Genomic DNA, 21,673 nt, shown 5'->3' with positions numbered 1-21,673 from the left:
GAAAATACAGAAATAGGTTGCAGCCCTTAGCTAAATGCTTTGGATCCTTGCTGTTTACAGGCTGCTTGAAATTAGGCTCAAAACCTTGCACAGTTCCTCATTTATGTTTCTCATATTTGACAAACTAAAAAAATCTGAAGATTTTTGCACTCGAACATCGGTCATGCAACTCCTGTGTTACTGTGTCTGAAGAATTCCAGCACTGCTGCAACTATGTAGATGATACAGAGGAGGTATAATTAAGCAAATCTCCCACTGACTCATTATGGTCTGTACAGCCGCCATATGGCTGTCTGCTGGTTGCTATGGTGAAGTGGGGGATGTTTTTTCATCGGCTCAGCAGAGAAATAGTGAGTGCTGAGTGCAAGCGACAATGCAGTGAGAGAGTAAAATAAACTTAGGACTGTGATAGACATATAAAGGATTACAGAGACAGAGATTAGGCCATACACAGAGAAAGCTGATGCCAAGATACAGATAGAAAGCCAGAGACTGAGCTACTGATAGTGATAGATAAAAAGATTAATAGAGGCAGAGATGACAAGATGGAAAAGAATCAAAAGATGAGATAGAAGACGATAAAGATAGAAATCCATGGAAGCATGCAGATATAGATAGACCCTAATAAATAAATAAATTAATAAATAAATAAATAAAATCTCCCCTTCTAGGCCATCTCTGTGGGTAGAGGTGGCATTGCTTTCACACCAGGCTACTATTTTCTAGAGCGCTCCTTGGAACCACAGAGACCCAATAACTTTTGAGCAACTGGATCTGCTCTGGTAAGCCAAAACACTGACCCTTTAAATTGAATTTATTTTAGGGGATTAAGCGGCAGAGAGTGAAGTATAGCACGGATGTGTGATGAGACTTTTGTGCTGTATGGTTTAAAAAAGGTTTTCAAAAAACCCTGTGTGAGTCGTTTGCAGCAAATGCTCTCTGTCCGCAGCTTCAGGATGTCACAACAGAACTATGAGCTGACAAACTGGGTATGGTGGCAAAATTTAGGGTATACAACCTCATGATACAACCTCATGAATGCTGAAAAGAAAACTGACAAGCAGACTTGGTTTTGATGCACTGCCTTCAGGCTAGGACACTGCAGACTTGTCCACTCAGTACTGCTGTTTTGACTGAAACTGAGGGATGTAGCACACTCATACAGTAGTGACTTGACAATAACAAGGTAGCCCTGCCCTAAAACTTACCATGCTTTTCCCATCTTTTTCAAAGATCACAGAACCAAAAGGGGCCATTTCCCTTTGATTTCTACACAGCCAGACTTTTTTGCAACCACAGGAGTCACCCACTGCTGGCTATTAGTAAGAATGTACTTCTGGAACAGCTTTTTTCATCAGTCACAACCATCCAGAGACTAAGATCTTGTCACCAGTCGACATGAAAGCTCAGTTTGACACACAAGTTGATATTTTCTCTCTGTGGCAGTTTGAGAGGCACGATGAGACAGATCTACAGATGCAGTGCTCAACATTTTCCAAAGAATAATATGCTATAATCTTGCATTTAAGATAATATATCTCGAGGTTCTAGTAAACACACGTCTTTTCTAAGCCAAAATCTAATGTGCATTTTTACCAGACTGACAGAGACTCTCAGTCAGTGTGCAACATGGTCACTAACTGTGCTATCACTGATTATGTAAAAGTAGATACAAAAGCAAATAGTGATGTCATGATGGCAACCAAAAAGACAAACAGAATTCATGCATCTGTAAATGCAACAGCAAAATGCAGGACCAAACACAGCCTGTCAGTCCACAAACATCGCATGAAAACGCTCACACACGCTGACTCACTAACCTGTCTTGGTCGGCACTGCGGAAGCGGGGGAGGATCATGTGGCGGAAACTGCTAGTTCGGTCCAGTTTGGGCTGACTCTTGGCCCTCTTGATTGAGCCCTTCAACCTTCTACTGAGGAAACTCTGGAGCGTGGCGGAGGAGGAGAGCGACAACGAAGGCAGACAGATGGAGTGGGAGAGGGAGGAGGAAGTGTGTGGCGCGAAGTTACAGAGACAAAGAAGTGGTTGCCGTGAATCGGAAAAGATGAGAGATTGAGCGGTGAAGAGAGGTCGATGTGGTTGGATAGGGCAGGAAAGTATGGTATGAATGCAGATGATTTCCGTCATGTCAGCATGGTTTATAACAGATGCATTTGTGTGACGGCAAAATCAAATCAAGAGACAAACACAAATGAAAGACACGATGCATGATGGGAAGAGCACAAGGTACATTTATTATCAACGAGGAATCAACTTGCTACAGAAAACTGCAATGTTGTAACAGATCCTGTGGTGGGCAGTGGTGAACCATTCAGTCCATAAGAACAGCAGAGTCTGACAGTTTGTCCTAAATGAGCTTCCTGGCACGATACAATCAAATATCAGAGAACTGGAACGAGGAATTGTTCATTGATAAGTGTTCGGTACATATTTTACATTTCATTTACAATTATTTTTTGTCTTTCTGGCTGGAAGTGGTTCCATTTTTTGTATATCAGCATAACACTTAAAAACCACCACCCACCAGATTTTGTATCAACAAACTGCATACTGAACCCAGGATCAGAATCTCGTCTACAAGGAGTGTGAGTGTGCAGTTTCCTGTCAATGTGATGGTCATAGAACTGAAAAAAGATGGGACTTTACTTTAGCTTAAAGAAAATCAAGACATTATAGAACTAACAGCAAAATCATTTAACAATTAGTAATCTGTATCAAACCTTTTGAAAACAAAATATATGTTTTCTCTGTTTTTAAACCATATATTGTAAATAAACTGTTTTTGGTTGAGACTGTTGGTAATGCAAACAAGCTAGTGAATGAAGTCACCTTGGACGATTATATCACTTTTTAAAACATTTGTAGACTTCCTGATTTCACACCCTGTGTTTGTAGACCTCAGATGTTAACGTTACACTCATTCCTGTAATAGTAAATTTAAATGTCCCCAAATATGCATGAAATATCATTACATGCTTTTTCTTCCACTGTCCCCTGAAGACGCTTTGCCCATTCAGCTTTTAGGTGCATCCTGAAGTGCTATCATTTATAAACCTACAGCATAACGACATCACTCAGTGGGAGAATGACTGGAGGGAAATGACACCTTGTCATGTGGCATGAGTCATATGGCTTTGAAGCCTGTCTTGAGGATGTGACTAAAGACTTGGCTCCATCTGCTGGTTCCAACCTAATAGTCTGCATGACTAAATCTGATTTGATTAGCCGCTCCGTCTGACACTTTAAGTCTCAAAAAGTAGAAAGTCTTTAATTCAAAGAGTGAGAGAAAATCCCGAAAGCACAATAAAGAGAGCTAAGAGGAGGCCCGCGCTTTAGCTTCTGTGGCCGTGTTTGCTGTTCTGCACTTTGTTACTGGCTCAGCTTTGGGTTCATTCCAGGTTACTGGTGTCGTTTAGTGTTCCAGCTCATTTGCTGCTGCGCATGTTTAATAGCTGTGTGTAATTAGTTATTAATTTTTTAAAACACTAATTGTCAAACATGAAATGAAATTCTGTCTGAGTTGAAAAATATGCTCAAAATGGCGACTGATGTCTTAGTAGGAGATTTATTCTGATGCTTACTTTAGCGTTAATGCTATTTTACACTTGTTACAGCTTGGGGATGATTGATGCTAAATTATATTAAATTACCCAATTTATCGGTTTTGTTAGTTTCTCTAGAATCTCTAGAACAGATGTGGTTCAAAGTCAGCATGACCCATGGAGTCATGGAACACAGCAGCATTTAGAGAGAACAAGACCGACTGAACTAAACTGGAATTATCTGTTAAGCAGGCACTTGTCCCCAGGCTAAGTATGTTTTGCCTTAGGTAAGACGTTGCCGTGGGAAAGCATTCTTATACTGCCATTCTGTCACATGCTGCTGGCTTCACAGAGATGCACACAAGGTCTCCCATGGCATCTGTGCCTTGACATGATGGTCAGGGTAATTGTAGATGCTGAGAGGTAATGATCCTCTTCTAAAGAGGAACAAAGTTTGGAGGGGAAGCCGGAAAGCTGGAGTGGTGGTGGAACACCAGAAGAGGGTTGTGGCTTGTGCCCCATTTGCAACTCGATTTATTTGCTTTTTGCTTTCACTTTCAGATGCTGGTTATTAGTGTTTAGGAAAAAAATGTGGCTTGAGTTAAATATGCTTAACCAGTGTGTTTAAATGTGACACTAAAAAGGTTCAGGATTTGATGGTTCAGGAGAGAGAATGGTCTGGCCTTCAAGACTGACGTCAGGGATCAAAAGCCTCCTGTAAAGCAGTACTATCAGAGCTTTAATGAAAGACTGTCACGTGCTTGGCTGCACTTCTGATGAGCAGAATTTGTACTGATAAGAATTTGTGCCTATTTTTAAGGGATACAGTAACAGTTCTGCTAGATTTAACTGCAATAATGATTTTTTTCCTCCAGGTTTCAAGTGACTTGCATTAAACAAAGTGTGAGTTAAAAATCAGAATGACCTTTTTTGTCACTGCTGAAAAGTTTTGTTTGAATCTTGTGTTTCCAATATGGCATTTATCCTGTCCCTCAGGACTGCTTATCACATCACAGGATGAAATATTGATACAACAAACACTCATCTCAGCCACTATGAAAAAATTATGAAATAGAAAAAACTCTGATCAAGCCCAACTGAGCCTTTACATTTCCTGTAATGGACTATCTTGCTTCTGCAATTTCCAAGTCAGTGGCGGCTATTTTTCATACTGCAGCAGTGAATGGGCAGCAAATAGTTTCCTGTGATGGGAGGAAAACACATCCTGCCGTTCCCAGCTACAGTAACGGTGTGCAAACACCAGCAGAAATAATGGAAAAGGAGATGGGCAACATAGACTGCTGGCACAAACTTAATAAGACACCAGTCAATCCTCTAAGCCCCTTCGCGTTAACATTTGATACCTTGTGATTGAGTTTCTGTTGCCATTAATGAAACAAAAACAGATTATTTGTGCCTGCAGACACAAAATGTTTCGTGTGTCAGCTGCCCGCTTCTTCTCTGACAGACATCGTGTCTGGTTTAAAAAGAGTCACGATGATCCCAGAAATAATAGTGACACAACCTTTTTATGCTGCTCATCTTCATTTGACTTTAATGAATCATAGCAGGCATCTGGTGCATTTTAGCCTATTTACTATGAGTCACATTTACTTTATATCACATTTGCAAACTTTCAGCTCTTTGAAAAACCCGAGCATTTTCTTCTTAATAGTGGATATAATCTCAGACCCTCGGTACAGATGACATTTAGACTGAGTAGTGTATTTTATTGCAATCTAGTTTTTAAAAGTATTTAAAAAGCATTCACTTCTCCTTGATCTTCTTGGCCTTTGCCTGCTGCAGTTTCTGGATTTATTCATTGAAGGTTTACTAATTAATAACAGTTTTAGTTTTGTGAACTACCTTTGTAGGTCGAATACAATCTGGAATTTAAATGCATTCTTCTCAGTTTTTCTAAAGATAAACAAAGAATTTAAAAGCCCACATAAAATAACAGAAGCCATTATAAAAGCACAAAGAGATTAAACATAAATGTAATGCTAAAAATGAAATAACTCATTTAGAATGATTATTAGAAACATGATTCATTTTCTTATTTTTTTTTTTTGTATTGCCTTCTTTTTTTGTATATTTTCATCCATTTATCATCCAGCAGTTTTTTTCCTGCTGGGGAGTCTTGGCTTGTCTCATGCCCTGTAAAATATTCATGAAATTCAATTATTTTATATCCTTAATAATGCTCATGCAAACAAACAAATTAACAAATTGCTGTGCATGTCTTTTAAAATCTGATCTGTACTTAGGCTAATCTCTATTACCGCACAACGATGAAGTAACTTTGACAAACATTAATGCTGATGAATAGGTCCATTAAAGCATTAGTCAGACATTTGATTTTCATATTTTTGCAATAAGAATGGAGAATAATGCCCATCTGGAATGATGTGAATATAAATATAACATTAGACAAAATATATACCTTCAATTTCAAAATACTTAGTTAAAAGCTTTTAAACAAACTGGTGTTAAGCTTTTAAATGTGCGCCTGCTAACAATAACAGCAGCCTAATTGTGTGAACGTGTTTCTTTCATGCACATTCCTAGCTGTCGGGCCAAAAGCCGCCTGTATGAGTGTCGGTGTAGCATGCAAAAATAGCCAGTGTCTCTGCTTCAGCCATGTTTGTGTCACATACCTCAACAGGGGGCAGTGGTGCAATATATGCTCCTCCCGCCACTGGACTCGAACCGGCAGCCCTCCAGTCTCCGCCCCAGTACAAGAAGGGGGGGGAGGAGGAGGAGGCGGCAGGCGAGTGAGGCAGGGTGAAGGACAGGGAGGGGGAGAGGGGCAGCGAGCGGGGCAAGGGGGGCGTGCCGGAACCTTTCTTGAAGCCCTTTTGCTGCTGCGGCTGCTGCTGGCAAAAGGCGAGGGAGGGGGAGACGGCCAGGGAGAGAGGGTAAGGGTGAGGCGGGGTGCCGCTGGCCCGACGGCCACAGGTGTGCGGTGGACCCAGGGCGGGAGGAGGGAGGAGGGACAGCGAGAGGGATGGAGGCAGCGAGCGAGGCCGGGAACAGTGGGGGTTACTCACGGATTGTCGGAAGGGTTGAAGGGGGGCAGTGGGAGGGACCTCCATGCTGGGCTGCTTCCCGGTGGCTATGCTCTTCCGCCGGGCGCGATGATCTGCGAAAAGGAGAGGAGATCATTGGGTAAGACACTATTATACATCAGTGGAAGGAAAACATCAATGGTAATATGAGGCAAGGACACAAAAATTGCAGTGCAGGACACAGGTAGAGCCAGAGGATCTGGACAAAGTAATGTGCAAATAAACAGCTGCGGGACAGCCGATATTGACATTCTGCCTGAAGGAACCAAAGAATATGAGAGCTCGATAGAGGTCAAAGGTGAACGAGACAGAAATAAAACCATGCAAGGTCACACCCATTCACCAGCATCACTGCAGATTCTGCCGCTACACAGAAACTCTTATGCACTTTCATCTGTTGAGAGTGTGGGGGCTGACAAAGTGGAGAGATAGATTTTCTGTCTGGTTGTCAGCTGAGGCAAATGTTAACAGTCTGAATGTTGAGGGGAGGAACTGGGAGATGCATGGGTAGAAAGCAGCGAGCATTAAACAAACAAAACACTTATTGACTTCCGTCTCTGAGTCAGTACATAATGCAGCAAATTGTCCAGTAAAGAAATAAAGTTCTGTCCTACACTTGATGGATGATGGAGAGAGTGTGAATGCACACAGAGAGGAGCAAAAACAAAACACAAGAGGCCAACTAACAGATAAAAAAAACAACAACAGAAAAAAATTTAAAAAATTTACTCAAAAATTCACTGACTGTGAATTTTGAAGAATTGCCTACTTTGATCTTTGTGTCTTTCTCTTTTGTCCTCCAACCAAATGCTAATTCTATCTCTGTGTCTCTGCACCAAATGTCTGCACTCTCAATGGGACTTCACAGGATATAATTACATATACACAGTTTTAATTAATTGCTTTTTCCTACAAATCAATAAATTGTACATCCATAAGATACATGGAGGATTTTGTTAATTACGTACAAACTCTTTCTTCCAGTGGGAAAAGAAATGATTAAAACCTCATTTTTATTAAGCTTCGTGTGGCTTTCCAAAACTGAGATATTAGTTTACATTTTCAAATAGCTGTTTGTTGGTTTACATGCCAATAGGGCTGCCACAAACGATTATTATGATAGTCGACTAGTCACAGATTATTTTTGCAATTAGTCAACAAATCAGATCATGGACATAAAACGTGCAGCTTATTGCACCAGCAGCATCTGCTCTTATATAACTATCATTAGCTTACAGCTTGAAGTGTTTAAGGTATGTGCTAACTGAACTTTGCAGATTATCTCGGTGGAGTTTAATCAACTTCGCCATCTGCTCCTCGCTCGCTAATACATAGCATGACACTGGAGAAAATTCTCGACTACCTCACACTTGTGTTTAATGAGTTTACTGTTTAACGTTTATTCAGCTGTGTGAGAACTATAACTATAAGCCGCGCTATGAATTCTGGGATAGGTTGGGCCACGGACACACCCGACTCATCCTTCAAACCTGGGGAAAAGGAGGACGCAATTATTGGCCGCATTTATTGGACAAGTCTTTGAATTTGGACAGCCTTCGGTTGCTGTAATGTAATCGGCCTACCAATGTGGCCTCCGAAGGATGTAGCCCCTGAATTTCGACACAGCTACGATACCGCAGACTGCTTCATCTTCTTCTTTGGCGTTTAACGGCAGCTGGCATCCTTGCGTCTTTCAGGATCTTACCAAGCTTCAAACGACCAATCGACTATTAGTGACTATCAAAATCATTGACGACTAATAGTCTTCGACGATTTTGATAGTTGATGTAATCGTGACTAGTCGACTAATCATGGCAGCCCTATAGGCCAATAAAGATTTACAGGAAGAAATCTGCGACATAAGTAAATAAATAAAATCTCCTAAGAGTTAAATAAGTGCCAAGTATCTATATATAATAACGTCAATGAATAAAAGACAGGTGAGAATATTGTAAGGACGTGTAGTACTCACTTATAATTCTGCCTTGAAATTTCTGTGCACTCATTTCTAATTTATACAATTTTGTTTACAACATACCACACAGCTGAATACTGCTGAATACTAGAAAAGTATATTTTTCAGTTGCATGAATGGAGGGAAAAAGCACCATTACAATATGCCAACTAACACATAGCAACTTTTGCTGCTCTAACAGCAGAAACTGGCTAATGATGGTTAGCTAAGTATCTTCATAAACTGTACCACAAGCTAAACCTTTCTAGCAACAGAAAAAAGAATGACTTCCTAACAAATTCAACACAGTTGTAACGACCTTTCTGTGTTCACTAAGGTAGAGGCATGCTAGAGGCACAACAAGACTTGTTGCAATGCTAACATGCATACCAGTTATCATCTTAGCTTATGCTAATTAACAGTAAACACAAAGTGCAGCAGAGGCTGTCATTAGTTTGGCAAATCTGATGGTGGTACAAAAGGAAAGCAGTCTCACTGTCTGTCTACATATAGGCTAAAACTGGCATGTACTTTTATCAGCCTTAATAGCTGCCATGTGCCTATTGACAAGTAGCCACTATTTATCTGTTGTGTCACATCAGTTCTTAGCTGAGTAAAAAAATATTGTAAGAAAGAGAAGAAAGACTTGTGTGGAAAATAACAACCAGAACAAAACACCACTGATATCAGGCCTAGCTGGAGGACAAATTATTTTCAATTTGATATGGCGATGAAGGCAAACAGTAAGGGGCGGGGATTAATCAATATATATTATATTGCCAAACGTATTCACTTACTCATCCAAATCATCACTCTATGACTTCAGGTGTACACAATCAAGCACCTAGTCATGCAGACTGCTTCTACAAACATTTGTGACAGAACGGGTCATTCTCAGGTACCTTGACGAGACGCATGAATTTCCTCCCTACTAAATATTCCACAGTCAACTGTTAGTGGTATTATAACAAAGGTGGAACGACAGCAACTCAGACATGAAGTGAAAATAACAGAGCGTGGTCAGCAGATGCTGCACACAGGTCCCCAACTTTTTGCAGCCTTAGTCACTATAGGATTCCAAACTCCAAGTGGCCTTCAGATTAGCCCAAAAACTATGTGCAGAGAGCTTCATGGAATGAAGTTTTCATGGATGAGCAGCTGGATCCAAGCCTTACACGACCAAGTGCAATGCAAAGGATGCAGTGGTATAAAGCTTGCTGCCACTGGACTCTAAAGCAGTGTTCTCTGGAGTGACAAATCATGCTTCTCCATCTGACAGTTAAATGGACAAGTCTGGGTTTGGCGGTTGCTAGTTCAGCAGTACTTGTCTGACTGCATTGTGCTAAGTGTAGTTTTGTTTGGTGTGAAAGAACTTTACTGGCCTGCACAGAGTCCTAACCTCAACCCGATAGAATACCTATGGGATGAATTAGAGTGGAGACTGTGAAGCAGGTGCTGTAGGTGCATAAATCCTTTTAGCTCGTTTTTATCTGACATAGAATGAAACTTTCAGGAGATTTGGTAACTCAGGGGACCTTAAGCTGTGCCCAAACTGGAAGTGTTTCGCTTTGAAACTGACATCTGGTCACTTGCTGACATTCCAGGCTCTGGTTGCCAAGGTAACCTTCTAGGTCAAGTGTCAATCAACGTGGCAGTCGGTAACCCCTTCAATCGCTTGTCTAGTAGTTAAGGAAGGTTTATTCCAGGTCCCGCCCACTTCCCGTTGCCAGCAGTTATTTCGCCCATAGTTGCTTGAAAAATCTAAAACTGTCAGTTTCAGTGGTTTTTGGTCACCATGGCGCTGCAAATCACTTGCAATATAGACACAGCTTAAGATTGGTTGGTCGACTCCTGACGATGAAAGTGCAGAGACAGAGATTACAGATATTATGGTAATATTAGACATTACCATCTGCAGAGCCAAACCACTGAGATGGCTGAAAAAAATGAAATAAAATCCAGAGCCACGGTAAATATGTAGAGTTACCATGTTTCATCAGTCTTAGAAAAGGATCACCATACCAAACCTGCTTAAATCATCACTTTTACTATCCCAAAAACTCATCAGGAAGATGCCTATGAAAGCCTACTTTAATCCTGTTTTAATCAGACATTCTTTGTCCAGTTTTTCCCTTTACTTTCAGCACGGCCCTCTGAAAAGACCTGCAACACGCTAAATGTGATGAATGTGATACAGGTAATAAATTTTTATATGTGTTGAAATTTCTGTATATTGTTTTCCTGTATTTCAGCCCATCTCACATCTTTTCACATTGATCATGCTGGTATCTGTGCTCTTTCCTTGCTTTCTCCTTCTCTCAGCCTCTTCTGTCACACTCAGACACACACACGCCTCCTCTCTCCCACGCAGCTATTTTACATAATTCAAATAGTGCATTTACCCTGCTACCTCTCCTCAGCCCTTGATCTTTCTCTCTTTCTTTCACCTCCTTGCACCCTCTTGTTCCCTCCCCTTCAGATATGTGCATCATGTAGATGCCCTCCATTTTCTTCATACTTACCTTTATCTGGAATCCTCTTTTATCCTCATCGGCCCTCTGCTCTCATTCTCTGTCATTTACCTGTCCAAATGGCAATCCTTTCACTGTGAGCCTGCCCCTCTTTCTGCCTGCAGTGTTCTCCTACCCACACAAGGTGGGAAAAATAAATGACCATCACGGAGTTTGTCGGAAAACGCACCAAGATCCCTTTCCCCCCAAAATGTACACCTTCAAAATCTACCACCTGTAGGCTGGATGACAGGCAAGTGGAGGAGTCTTAAATCTGTCACAGAAGAAGAGAAAAATCTACAATAAAATGTGACACTTCTGACAGCTGATCATAATTATATAAAAAGTTATTTTGATGGTTATATAACAGCAAACTTTTTTCAACTGAATAAAATGAAACTGGAGCTTTTACGGAGACTAAAATGAAAGAAAGTAAAGTTTTTTGGTATCTGGTTCTCCTTGATGAATCTAAAGACACTGAAACTATTCCAGGACGTGATCTACTTTAGCTTTCGAGATACTGAATGAGTTCATGAACTTGGAAAGAGTTCTTCAGCTATCTTGTGAAGGAGCCATGGCTCTCTCTCAGTATCACTCACAGTTTCTTAGGTGTTTGTTACTCTGCAAGAGGTGTTAATTATTGGAAATTATCAGGGGTGATGCCCTGTAAATCTGCAAGTTATACTATCAACATTTATGTATCACGACTGCGCCAAACGCAATTAAAAGATCGTAGAACAGGCAGCTTATTGATCCAATTCAGAATTTATCTTTTCCCAAACTAATTAGTGTAACCAGGAGGAGCAGACTGTGCAAATAAGAGAATGGTGATTTAGGATTCAACTGGCAGCAGTATTATGACAGCAAAAACAAAGTTTGGACTGTTTCTGTGGGTTTAGACAGTGAGATCACAAAAACAAGCAGCCTGTGAGTTGGTGTACTATCATAACCCTTAAAGTGTGTGTCTGTGTGTGTTTTAAGACATTTTGTCCTTTTGGTGCCAGTTTGGAGCCACACAGAGCATGTGTTTTATTACATCCTCCACTGAAGGGTTTTATTCAGGGCAGAAGTCTTTGTCTGCTTTTGGTAGCTGCAGCTGTCATTTTAACCCATGAGAACACCAGTTTTCTATGTTCTAAAGTTTATGTCTTGTGCTTACTAGAGATGGACCGATCCGATATTACGTATCGGTATCGGTCCGATACTGACCTAAATTACTGGATCAGATATCGGAGAAAAATAAAAAAATGTAATCCGATCCATTAAATATCACGAAAGCACCTCGCAAAACTTGCAACACGCCGTAACTCGCCTCAGAACATTAGCACGTCGGAGCAGTATGCATCACGTGATAGAGCGGCTGTGGCATGCGGGACCTGTCGGTGGTCTGGATAGCATTTGGAGCTTCGCTAGCAACCCGGCATTTCATCTCCGACAAAGTTATCCCCGAGAGAAGTAAAGCAAGTGTGTAAGTCCATCTCTGAATGTTTGTAAAGCATTCCTGCGTTAAGCTTAACAAACGATATATGGAGCGACTGCCTCTTCTTGCTGCTACTTCAATCATGAAACTGCTTAATGATCAGCTGATCGGCTTTTCTGTCGCGAGTCCGTCTCTCTTGTTTGTTTTTGGCCCACTTTGCACTAGAGATGGCACGATACCACTTTTTTATGTCCGATACCGATATCATAAATTTGGATATCTGCCGATACCGATATGAATCCGATATAGTGTTTTTTAATCAACAAAACTGTTTTTTTAAATATCGTGCTGCATTTTGTATAAGTTCATACTCAAGTTTAAAACAACAACTACACTAAAGCTATTCTGTTATACCTGTATGCAAAAAAAAATATTTCATAGTTCAGCAATACTGATCAATCTAATAAACTTAAACCTACTCCATCCTCCCTATTCTGGTATTTTAAAGAGTACTTAGCGTAAATATTAAGCAACCTAACTAATAGGGTTCCAACTCCCAGCAACAACAAAAATAAATAAATAAAAAATAGGGAACCACCCCTCACGCTCCATCTCATGATGCTTAATCGACGTAATCAACCTTAATTTGATGCAGTGTGAAAAAAAAATGCACAGAAATCAATTATTTTTCAAGAAATATTAAATAGATTCAACATCTTTCTTCAACAGAATTGCAGACTGCACAGATGGTACCTTCCCAAAGGAAAAAGTACTATAGCTTACTAGGGTATATATATTAGACTTAATAGTTACTATATACAGTAATGGACTTCTATTCATTTTACATCAAATTAAAACTTTGGGTGTCAGATAATTATTTATTAAAAGCTAGACATTTTAAATGAGAATAAGAAAGAAAAGTATGTCTTTGTGCTCCCCTTTTCCCTGTTAATGCCCTATCGGCCCCCCTGGCTAAACTTTGCTAGATCCGCCCCTGCACAGTTACCAGCGTCAGCTATGTAGAAAAAGATCCTGGTGTAGAAAGTAATATTAAATAAATTCTAACAACAGCTTATCAAGCTTAAACGTGCTGCTGTTGTTTATCCACTGGTTTCCTCTTTCTGGTGCAAAGTAGAGATGGACCGATCCGATATTACGTATCGGCATCGGTCCGATACTGACCTAAATTACTGGATCGGATATCGGAGAAAAATAAAAAATGTAATCCGATCCATTAAATATCACGAAAGCACCTCGCAAAACTTGCAACACGCCGTAACTCGCCTCAGAACATTAGCACGTCGGAGCAGTATGCATCACGTGATAGAGCGGCTGTGGCATGCGGGACCTGTCGGTGGTCTGGATAGCATTTGGAGCTTCGCTAGCAACCCGGCATTTCATCTCCGACAAAGTTATCCCCGAGAGAAGTAAAGCAAGTGTGTAAGTCCATCTCTGAATGTTTGTAAAGCATTCCTGCGTTAAGCTTAACAAACGATATATGGAGCGACTGCCTCTTCTTGCTGCTACTTCAATCATGAAACTGCTTAATGATCAGCTGATCGGCTTTTCTGTCGCGAGTCCGTCTCTCTTGTTTGTTTTTGGCCCACTTTGCACCAGAAAGAGGAAACCAGTGGATAAACAACAGCAGCACGTTTAAGCTTGATAAGCTGTTGTTAGAATTTATTTAATATTACTTTCTACAGCAGGATCTTTTTCTACATAGCTGACGCTGGTAACTGTGCAGGGGCGGATCTAGCAAAGTTTAGCCAGGGGGGCCGATAGGGCATTAACAGGGAAAAGGGGAGCACAAAGACATACTTTTCTTTCTTATTCTCATTTAAAATGTCTAGCTTTTAATAAATAATTATCTGACACCCAAAGTTTTAATTTGATGTAAAATGAATAGAAGTCCATTACTGTATATAGTAACTATTAAGTCTAATATATATACCCTAGTAAGCTATAGTACTTTTTCCTTTGGGAAGGTACCATCTGTGCAGTCTGCAATTCTGTTGAAGAAAGATGTTGAATCTATTTAATATTTCTTGAAAAATAATTGATTTCTGTGCATTTTTTTTCACACTGCATCAAATTAAGGTTGATTACGTCGATTAAGCATCATGAGATGGAGCGTGAGGGGTGGTTCCCTATTTTTTATTTATTTATTTTTGTTGTTGCTGGGAGTTGGAACCCTATTAGTTAGGTTGCTTAATATTTACGCTAAGTACTCTTTAAAATACCAGAATAGGGAGGATGGAGTAGGTTTAAGTTTATTAGATTGATCAGTATTGCTGAACTATGAAATATTTTTTTTTGCATACAGGTATAACAGAATAGCTTTAGTGTAGTTGTTGTTTTAAACTTGAGTATGAACTTATACAAAATGCAGCACGATATTTAAAAAAACAGTTTTGTTGATTAAAAAACACTATATCGGATTCATATCGGTATCGGCAGATATCCAAATTTATGATATCGGTATCGGACATAAAAAAGTGGTATCGTGCCATCTCTAGTGCTTACTGCTGCCTTCCTAACCAGTGATGTGGATCATCAGTGGAAAAACATCAAGTCTAATCTTGTGTTGTCAGCTGGATCAAATGCACCTTTTTATCTTTTTGCAGGATCACTGTGCACAGATCAACGTCACAGTACATGCAACAGGATAAAACTCTCACATATGCAGTCTTATTTTATAACAATTAGCTAACTGCAAAACTGAGTGAGAAAAAGCTGATGAAATCACAGTCCAGAGTTACTCTCAGCTCCGGTAGCGATTGGTGTTAGCAAAGCAAACCGAACAACCAAAAATTATGCCAATGTAGAAGTGCAAAAATCCGCTCCAGAAATGGCCACTTCAAGGGCTCCAAAGGCAACCCAATCACCGTGTAAAATTAAACAACTTTAAGCAAAAATGAGCAGAGAAATAAAAACTGTTAAAATTAACTGATGGGTGGCTGCCATTTCACTTGTTCAGTGTTAATTTGTATTAATAGACACTGTAAAAATGGGATTCTAAGTTTGGGTTACTCTCTGCAAAATCAGTGAGCCAGTATATGACTGAGGACAGCACAAAAACATGCACACAAACACATGGTTCATGTTGTTTTTTATCTTTTCTCAAAGTTACCGCTCGTGACAGCCATTATTATTATTAACTAGCTGTACTTGTCAGGTTTTCTTTTTGTGTGTGTAATGAACCACAGAAATCTGGTAAGCAGTCTACCCAAAATTTATGAGCCACCTTATTAATGAAATTAACCAACCAGCACTATCCATTCATCCACTTCCGCGTATCCTTTTCAGGGTCGCGGGGGGCGCTGGAGCCTATCCCAGCTGTCATAGGGCGAGAGGCAGGGTACACCCTGGACAGGTTGCCAGTCTGTCGCAGGGCCAACACACAGGGACAGACAACCATTCACACTCACATTCACACCTAGTGGCAGTTTGAATTATCCAATTAACCTATCCCCACAAGCTGCATGTCTTTGGACAGTGGGAGGAAGCCAGAGTACCCGGAGGGAACCCACGCAAACACCACACAGAAAGACCCCAGCCTGATGGTGGAATTGAACTCAGGACCTTCTTGCTGTGCGGCAACAATGCTAACCACCGTGCCACCGTGCTGCCTCCAACCAGCACTAGTTTTGCCCAATTCCCAGGTCTACAGTCTGTCTAAATATTCTTATGTCCATATTCAAAAACAAACAAACCAACAAACACAATGATGGCAGTCAAAATGCCAGAGTAAAGGCTTCAAAAAAGTATGCAACAAATAAATGATGACATGATGACCATGTCAGTTTATCGTTTAGACCATATGTGAGACCATTTCATCTCTTGATGCCTGGTGTGTCTTGCAGCCATATGTGACTAAGGCTCTCTGGTATGATAAGACCTTTTTACCGAACTACTACTGAGACTTGTCCCTATTTTTTACGTTAACTACGATACTGTGATTTCACATCTTGAACTCTAAACTCTAAATCTTTGTTTTGTTACATACTCAAAAAGTTTAACAAAAGCAAAAAAAAAAAAAAAAAAAAAACATAACCGCTTGACAAGTTTAAAGCGGTAATAAGATATGAAATACTTTGCTTTTTATTATTAAAAAAAGATCTCACTTGGAGCACTTCTCATTATATTAGAAACTGCTGAGCAAGAATCCCATGTGCCATGCAAGCATTTACTTTCTATGTCCAAAGAGACTCCGGAGCAGTGTTGCGATTTAAATGCAGTTTGACCTCCAAAACATGATCTTTTTCCAGGCTTTTCCCAGTGTGAGCACTCTGTCTGCTTTTATTCTTATTTATACACACATACAGAAAAAATCTGAAGGGGGAATACTAATCCCTTTCTTGTAATTTGCAGAATTGGTCACAGAGGGCAGATTACAGCTGACTTATAGTACACAGTATATAAATCATGACTGCAATTTAAAGATGCCCTGGTCTGCAACACAATGCCTTAGAGAGGGTATAAGTAGTCCTGCTTGTCCATGTAGCAGGACACTACACTACAAATGGTGGTAATCACATTAGCACACATACATGTATGTCTGCCAGCAAGCCTGCTCTCCAAATACCAAGAGTCCAACTTGCAATAAGTTAATAGCTAAGCAACCAGCATAAGCAAACTAGCTGATGCTAGAGGGGAGATGATCTAGAAACTTGACCCGATGTATTCAATCCTCACAGTTATGCAGCATGAAAGCTTGAGTGTGCAGTTTCTCTGTGCATTACAAAGAAAATGTTAACCCACAGAAACAACAATCCACTGTAAGAGGACAATATTTCATGGTGGGATTGACAAAAGACAAAATTGTCTTGTCATTTATTACTGATGTTTAATAATTTTATGATAATACTGTTAAAAAACATGGAACTTACAAAATAGATCATTAAATTGTATATCTTTTTTTTTTTTAAACCAACAACTTCAGTACATTTGTAAATCTTTGGCCTTCTGTTAGAGGACTCTTGCAGCATCTTCATGCAAACATCCCAAATTGCTTTTTTACAGAATTGCAGAGCAGAGTGCTGTGAAATTTCTTATAAATATTGTGATTTTTTCACCAATAACAGTTCATTTACTTTGGGCACATGTCGCACTACCACAGATGGCGTGGGGGCAGTGTCAGCAGTGGAAGAAAGATAAACACCTGTATGATGGATTTTAGCATGAAATGCTATTCTAATTGTTTTGTTTTTAGATACTAATTGTGTCTTATTATTTTATCAGTATATGTCTATACAACAAAAAAGAAGAAAAGAAATAAAACGTGCAGTGGGTGCTGATGTCACCATTAGTGTATATTCTGCTGGTAAAAGTTTGGAAAATGGCTTTGAACTTTCACAAAGAACTAAAAGCTTTCAAGTATTGTGTTCTTAACAGGTATGTGCACATAAAGATGCCAAAAAAGGGTAAGAAAAATCACTTTGTTATATACAAAATGTTATTATATCTGTGGCCTTTAAAAAGTTCAGCAAGTCTGAAGCACAATGTTTTGTGCTTTCAAATGATGCATAGTTTGTCAAATACCTTAGAAAAATCACCACCAGAACTTTTATTCACTCGAGTCCTCTTTTATGTGTTTGGAGCGCACATCTGGACTCACATTCACACCTACGAGGAATTTGGAATCACCAGTTAACCCAACCCCACAAACTGCATGTCTTTGGACTGTCGGAGGAAGCTGGAGCACCCGGAGGCTACCCACGCAAACGTGGACAGAACATGCAAGTTACTAGCTGACTGGGTGATATGTTACATGGTGGCATTTGCAGGTGTGCATGTATATGCCAGTCAATCTGGGATTGCTTTTGATTTAAACCAGACAAAGCGGGCAAAAGGAACGTAAATGAATTCGATGGAACAACACGTGAAATAGTGTACAACCTGTAATGCGTGGTTATGTAGAAGAGGCTATATCTACTGTATCATACAATGCTACATCTCTACCTTACTACATTCACTAGTCAAACAAGTCAGTCATCTCCATTAATGTCCCAAACATTGCGTTTAACAGACATCAGTAGCTTCCAGGTCTGAAAATTAAAATGCCTTAGACCTGCATTCTTCACTGTAGTCAGCAGGGCTGCAAATAGAAGAAAACAACCTTTAGAACTGATCAATGATTTAAATAAACATTTCCCTGATAGGGTTGTCGTTAGGGGTAGGCGATATAAACGATATACGATCGAAACGATATAAATTTGGCCAATGATAGAGATTTTGACTATATCGCTCTATCACATGTTGATGATGTCATCAAGCTGCGCCTGTTTTGGTCGAAAGCATCGCAGCGGCTACAACCATTATCATCTGCAAGTTATGCCGGGCGACAGTCATAGCAAAGAGATGAAGCACTTTTGAACTATGGGGAAAGCCAAAAACTGCGCTTCCTCCACTTCCGTAATATTGATTCATTAATGTTGAATTCTCTTGCAGCTGTTCTATTCCCATGTTGTTGCAGTATATACGATTGCATTTGTCCCTGACCACCAGAATCCGTCACGTTAACTTTTAATGAGTGGAAAAAAAGTTGGCGTTTATCCTCCAGCTTCACTGTGCTAATGTTATGCTAACATAGCTGTGTCGCTAGCAATCAGAGCACAACATTATATACCAGGTAGTCCAACTTCAGTAACCCTGCAAACGCCACTGCTGTTTAGTTTTCTGTCTTCATTTATGTTGGAAGTGGTAGCAGAGCTGTACGTTTTAATTAGTTTCAAAAATCTCTCAGTCAGAACATGGTATGAAATGTTTAGGTGTAAACTAGCGAGCTAACTTCCTGTTAACTTGTAACTCCGTTAAATTTAATGAATTCTGTTTTCATGGATGCCTGGATGTTAAACTTAATTGTTACACCTGGTAAAGCAGCAACGCTGATGATTTTATTAAAGATGAAAGAATTTAGACCGTTTTTAACTCTCAGTGTTCGTTTGACTTTGGGACCTGAAGGGGACGAAGTTTTGGACCCAGATTACTCCACAAAGCTCCTCACTACGGCAGCCGTAATTCTCTGACAACCCATCAAGCAGTGCGGCTTACCAAAGTTGCACTAAAACATTTTTTAACAGATTTCTGCAGCCAAAATCGGTTCGAGGTCAGTAAGCACAACCAGAATTCATACATAAGGCACACTCTTGATTTTTGAGAAAATTAAAGGATTTTAAGTGTGCCTTATAGTGAAAAAATATGTTACGTTATACAGAAGAAAATAATATATTGTGATATATATCGTTACCGCACATGCTTCATATTATATCGCGATATGGATTTTAGGTCATATCGCCCAGCCCTAGTTGTGGTTTCATACTTTAGATATAGCCTTTTTAATTATTGTAATATTGAGGTTATTTATCAGGGGCATATTTAAGAACAGAATAGAAATTACAATAAAAACTAAATACTTTGTAAATATAGTTGACTCACATATGTGCAAACATTACAAGTCTCAAAAAACATTAGTACCAAAACTTCATCAGGTACAGTACCAGATTACATTTCTTATTGTTAAAGGTTTATTTATTTTTTTTAAATTTCAGTTAACTAATGATTCTTTTCACATCTAGTTTATTTAGGTTTAATAAACTCTAATGACCAATGCTTAGATTGAAGCCTCAGTTCACAAACCAATGGATGACTTCACGTTTCCATCTTTTATCTACAGTTTCTGTTCTCCACTCCATCTCAACACAACTTGAAGACAGTAGGTACTCCTGTTTGGTGCTACTTAGCAAGTGTGATTTACAAGTTATTACCAAATAAAACTCTCAAGGGAGCTAAACACTAATACTGGCACTAATAGTTACAGATTTACATCATATTTGTTCACATGCCCGACTACAGTCCCAGCAGAAAAGACCATAGGACAAGAACAACTACATGTCCCTGGTATTTGCAGTTTGTGCATCGTAGGTGGTACAGTCCAAGGAAGCAATTCTGAGGAAAAGTATGACCTGCTGTACATTGCAGAAGTTGCATAGTTGGATACCTCCTATATTTTTACATAGCTCAGGATTTACTCCAAATGCTACATTATCTATCATTTGGTGAGAATGGGTGCAAAGACATTTTTCATTTTGGAAATTGTCCTCTCCAACCTGAATACAGACCAAAATTCACTTCTCAAAAATAATACACTCTCACTGACCCTTTTTTACTTTCAGCATGCACGGAGTGGAGAAATGTAGGTGGCGGTGCATGCAAAGACTCATTTAGAGTCCGTATATAAATCGATCCACAGACTTTATGCAAATGATGAGGAAGGATGTGAGATGGGAGAGGCTAGCAGAGCGTATTAAGCAGTGATTAATTTAAAACCAAAACAGGTGGCCTGGTCATCGTCTTTCCTGTCATATTAGCACACTTGCATTTTCACCTTATCAGCTGTCTAAATTTATCAAAGCTATTCAGCACAGAGTATTAACAAAAAGCATCGGTGTGGATGAAAAAAGTCTGGATAGGTCCATTTAAATCTGTTTCTCACCATTTGTCACTCCGTTTTCAATCCCAATGAAAGCTCTGTGTTTTGTTGCCAAGGCAACGTTATTTTTTCCTGAAGTACCTTACATTTTAGTTTCAGACATACAGTACTCTACAGAAAAGCTGAGAACTGAGGAGGTGTTTGGATATTACAGCCACACAAAACACAAAAACGTACACACACACACACAAATCCATACATCGGTACATAGCAAATACTGTATTAAGCAGCCTGGAAAATCACTCAAAAGCTTCATTAGTTCTGGAATCACTCATGATTAATGCAATGTGCTGTTTGATTAAGAGCAGCCTTGAAATTGAAAGCGTGAACACATCTGGAGAACTGTTTTGATTTGCTTGTTGGTCTATTTTAAAATGCTATTATGTAACTGTTGTTGAAAGATAATGTAAAGGCTTGAAAAGCAGGCTTTAAAAAAGCAGGCTGGCTCAGGCATCGTCATGTCACTGGGGGGTCTAGCTGGGGTCGTGAGGCTGTTGTTAGATGTGCCTGTCTCTGTTATTTAGCTGCTCAATAAATCATCCGTGTGCATAAATAACATTGTTCAAAGTTTCCCACTCTAACTATTACTGTGCTGAAATCTTGGTTTTGAACGTTAGGCCAGATTCATTAGTACTCTAATACATGATGAAAATAAAAATGGAACATCTT

General features: G+C 39.7%; 1 protein-coding gene across 11 annotated transcripts in view; it reads right to left on the bottom strand.

The window, feature by feature from the left end:
* Positions 1 to 21,673, bottom strand: part of syngap1b (synaptic Ras GTPase activating protein 1b) — a 182,724-nt gene that overhangs the window by 46,260 nt on the left and 114,791 nt on the right. For 9 of the 11 annotated variants that reach the window (XM_084944328.1, XM_084944325.1, XM_084944333.1 and 6 more), the window contains 2 exons: positions 6,612 to 6,703; positions 1,821 to 1,942 (listed from right to left, as the gene is read on the bottom strand). In XM_084944328.1, coding sequence (XP_084800454.1) covers positions 1,821 to 1,942; positions 6,612 to 6,703 — 214 coding nt within the window. Of the gene's footprint in view, positions 1 to 1,820; positions 1,943 to 6,218; positions 6,704 to 21,673 lie in introns of all 11 variants that reach the window. The other 2 variants (XM_084944324.1, XM_084944323.1) reach the window with 1 other exon arrangement.

Source organism: Perissodus microlepis, chromosome 11, assembly GCF_051167445.1.
Source record: "Perissodus microlepis isolate ML-2025 ecotype Zambia chromosome 11, ASM5116744v1, whole genome shotgun sequence".
NCBI lineage: Eukaryota > Metazoa > Chordata > Actinopteri > Cichliformes > Cichlidae > Perissodus > Perissodus microlepis.
The sequence above is the reverse complement of the archived record's forward strand: the minus strand, read 5'-3'. Positions and strand labels throughout refer to the sequence as shown.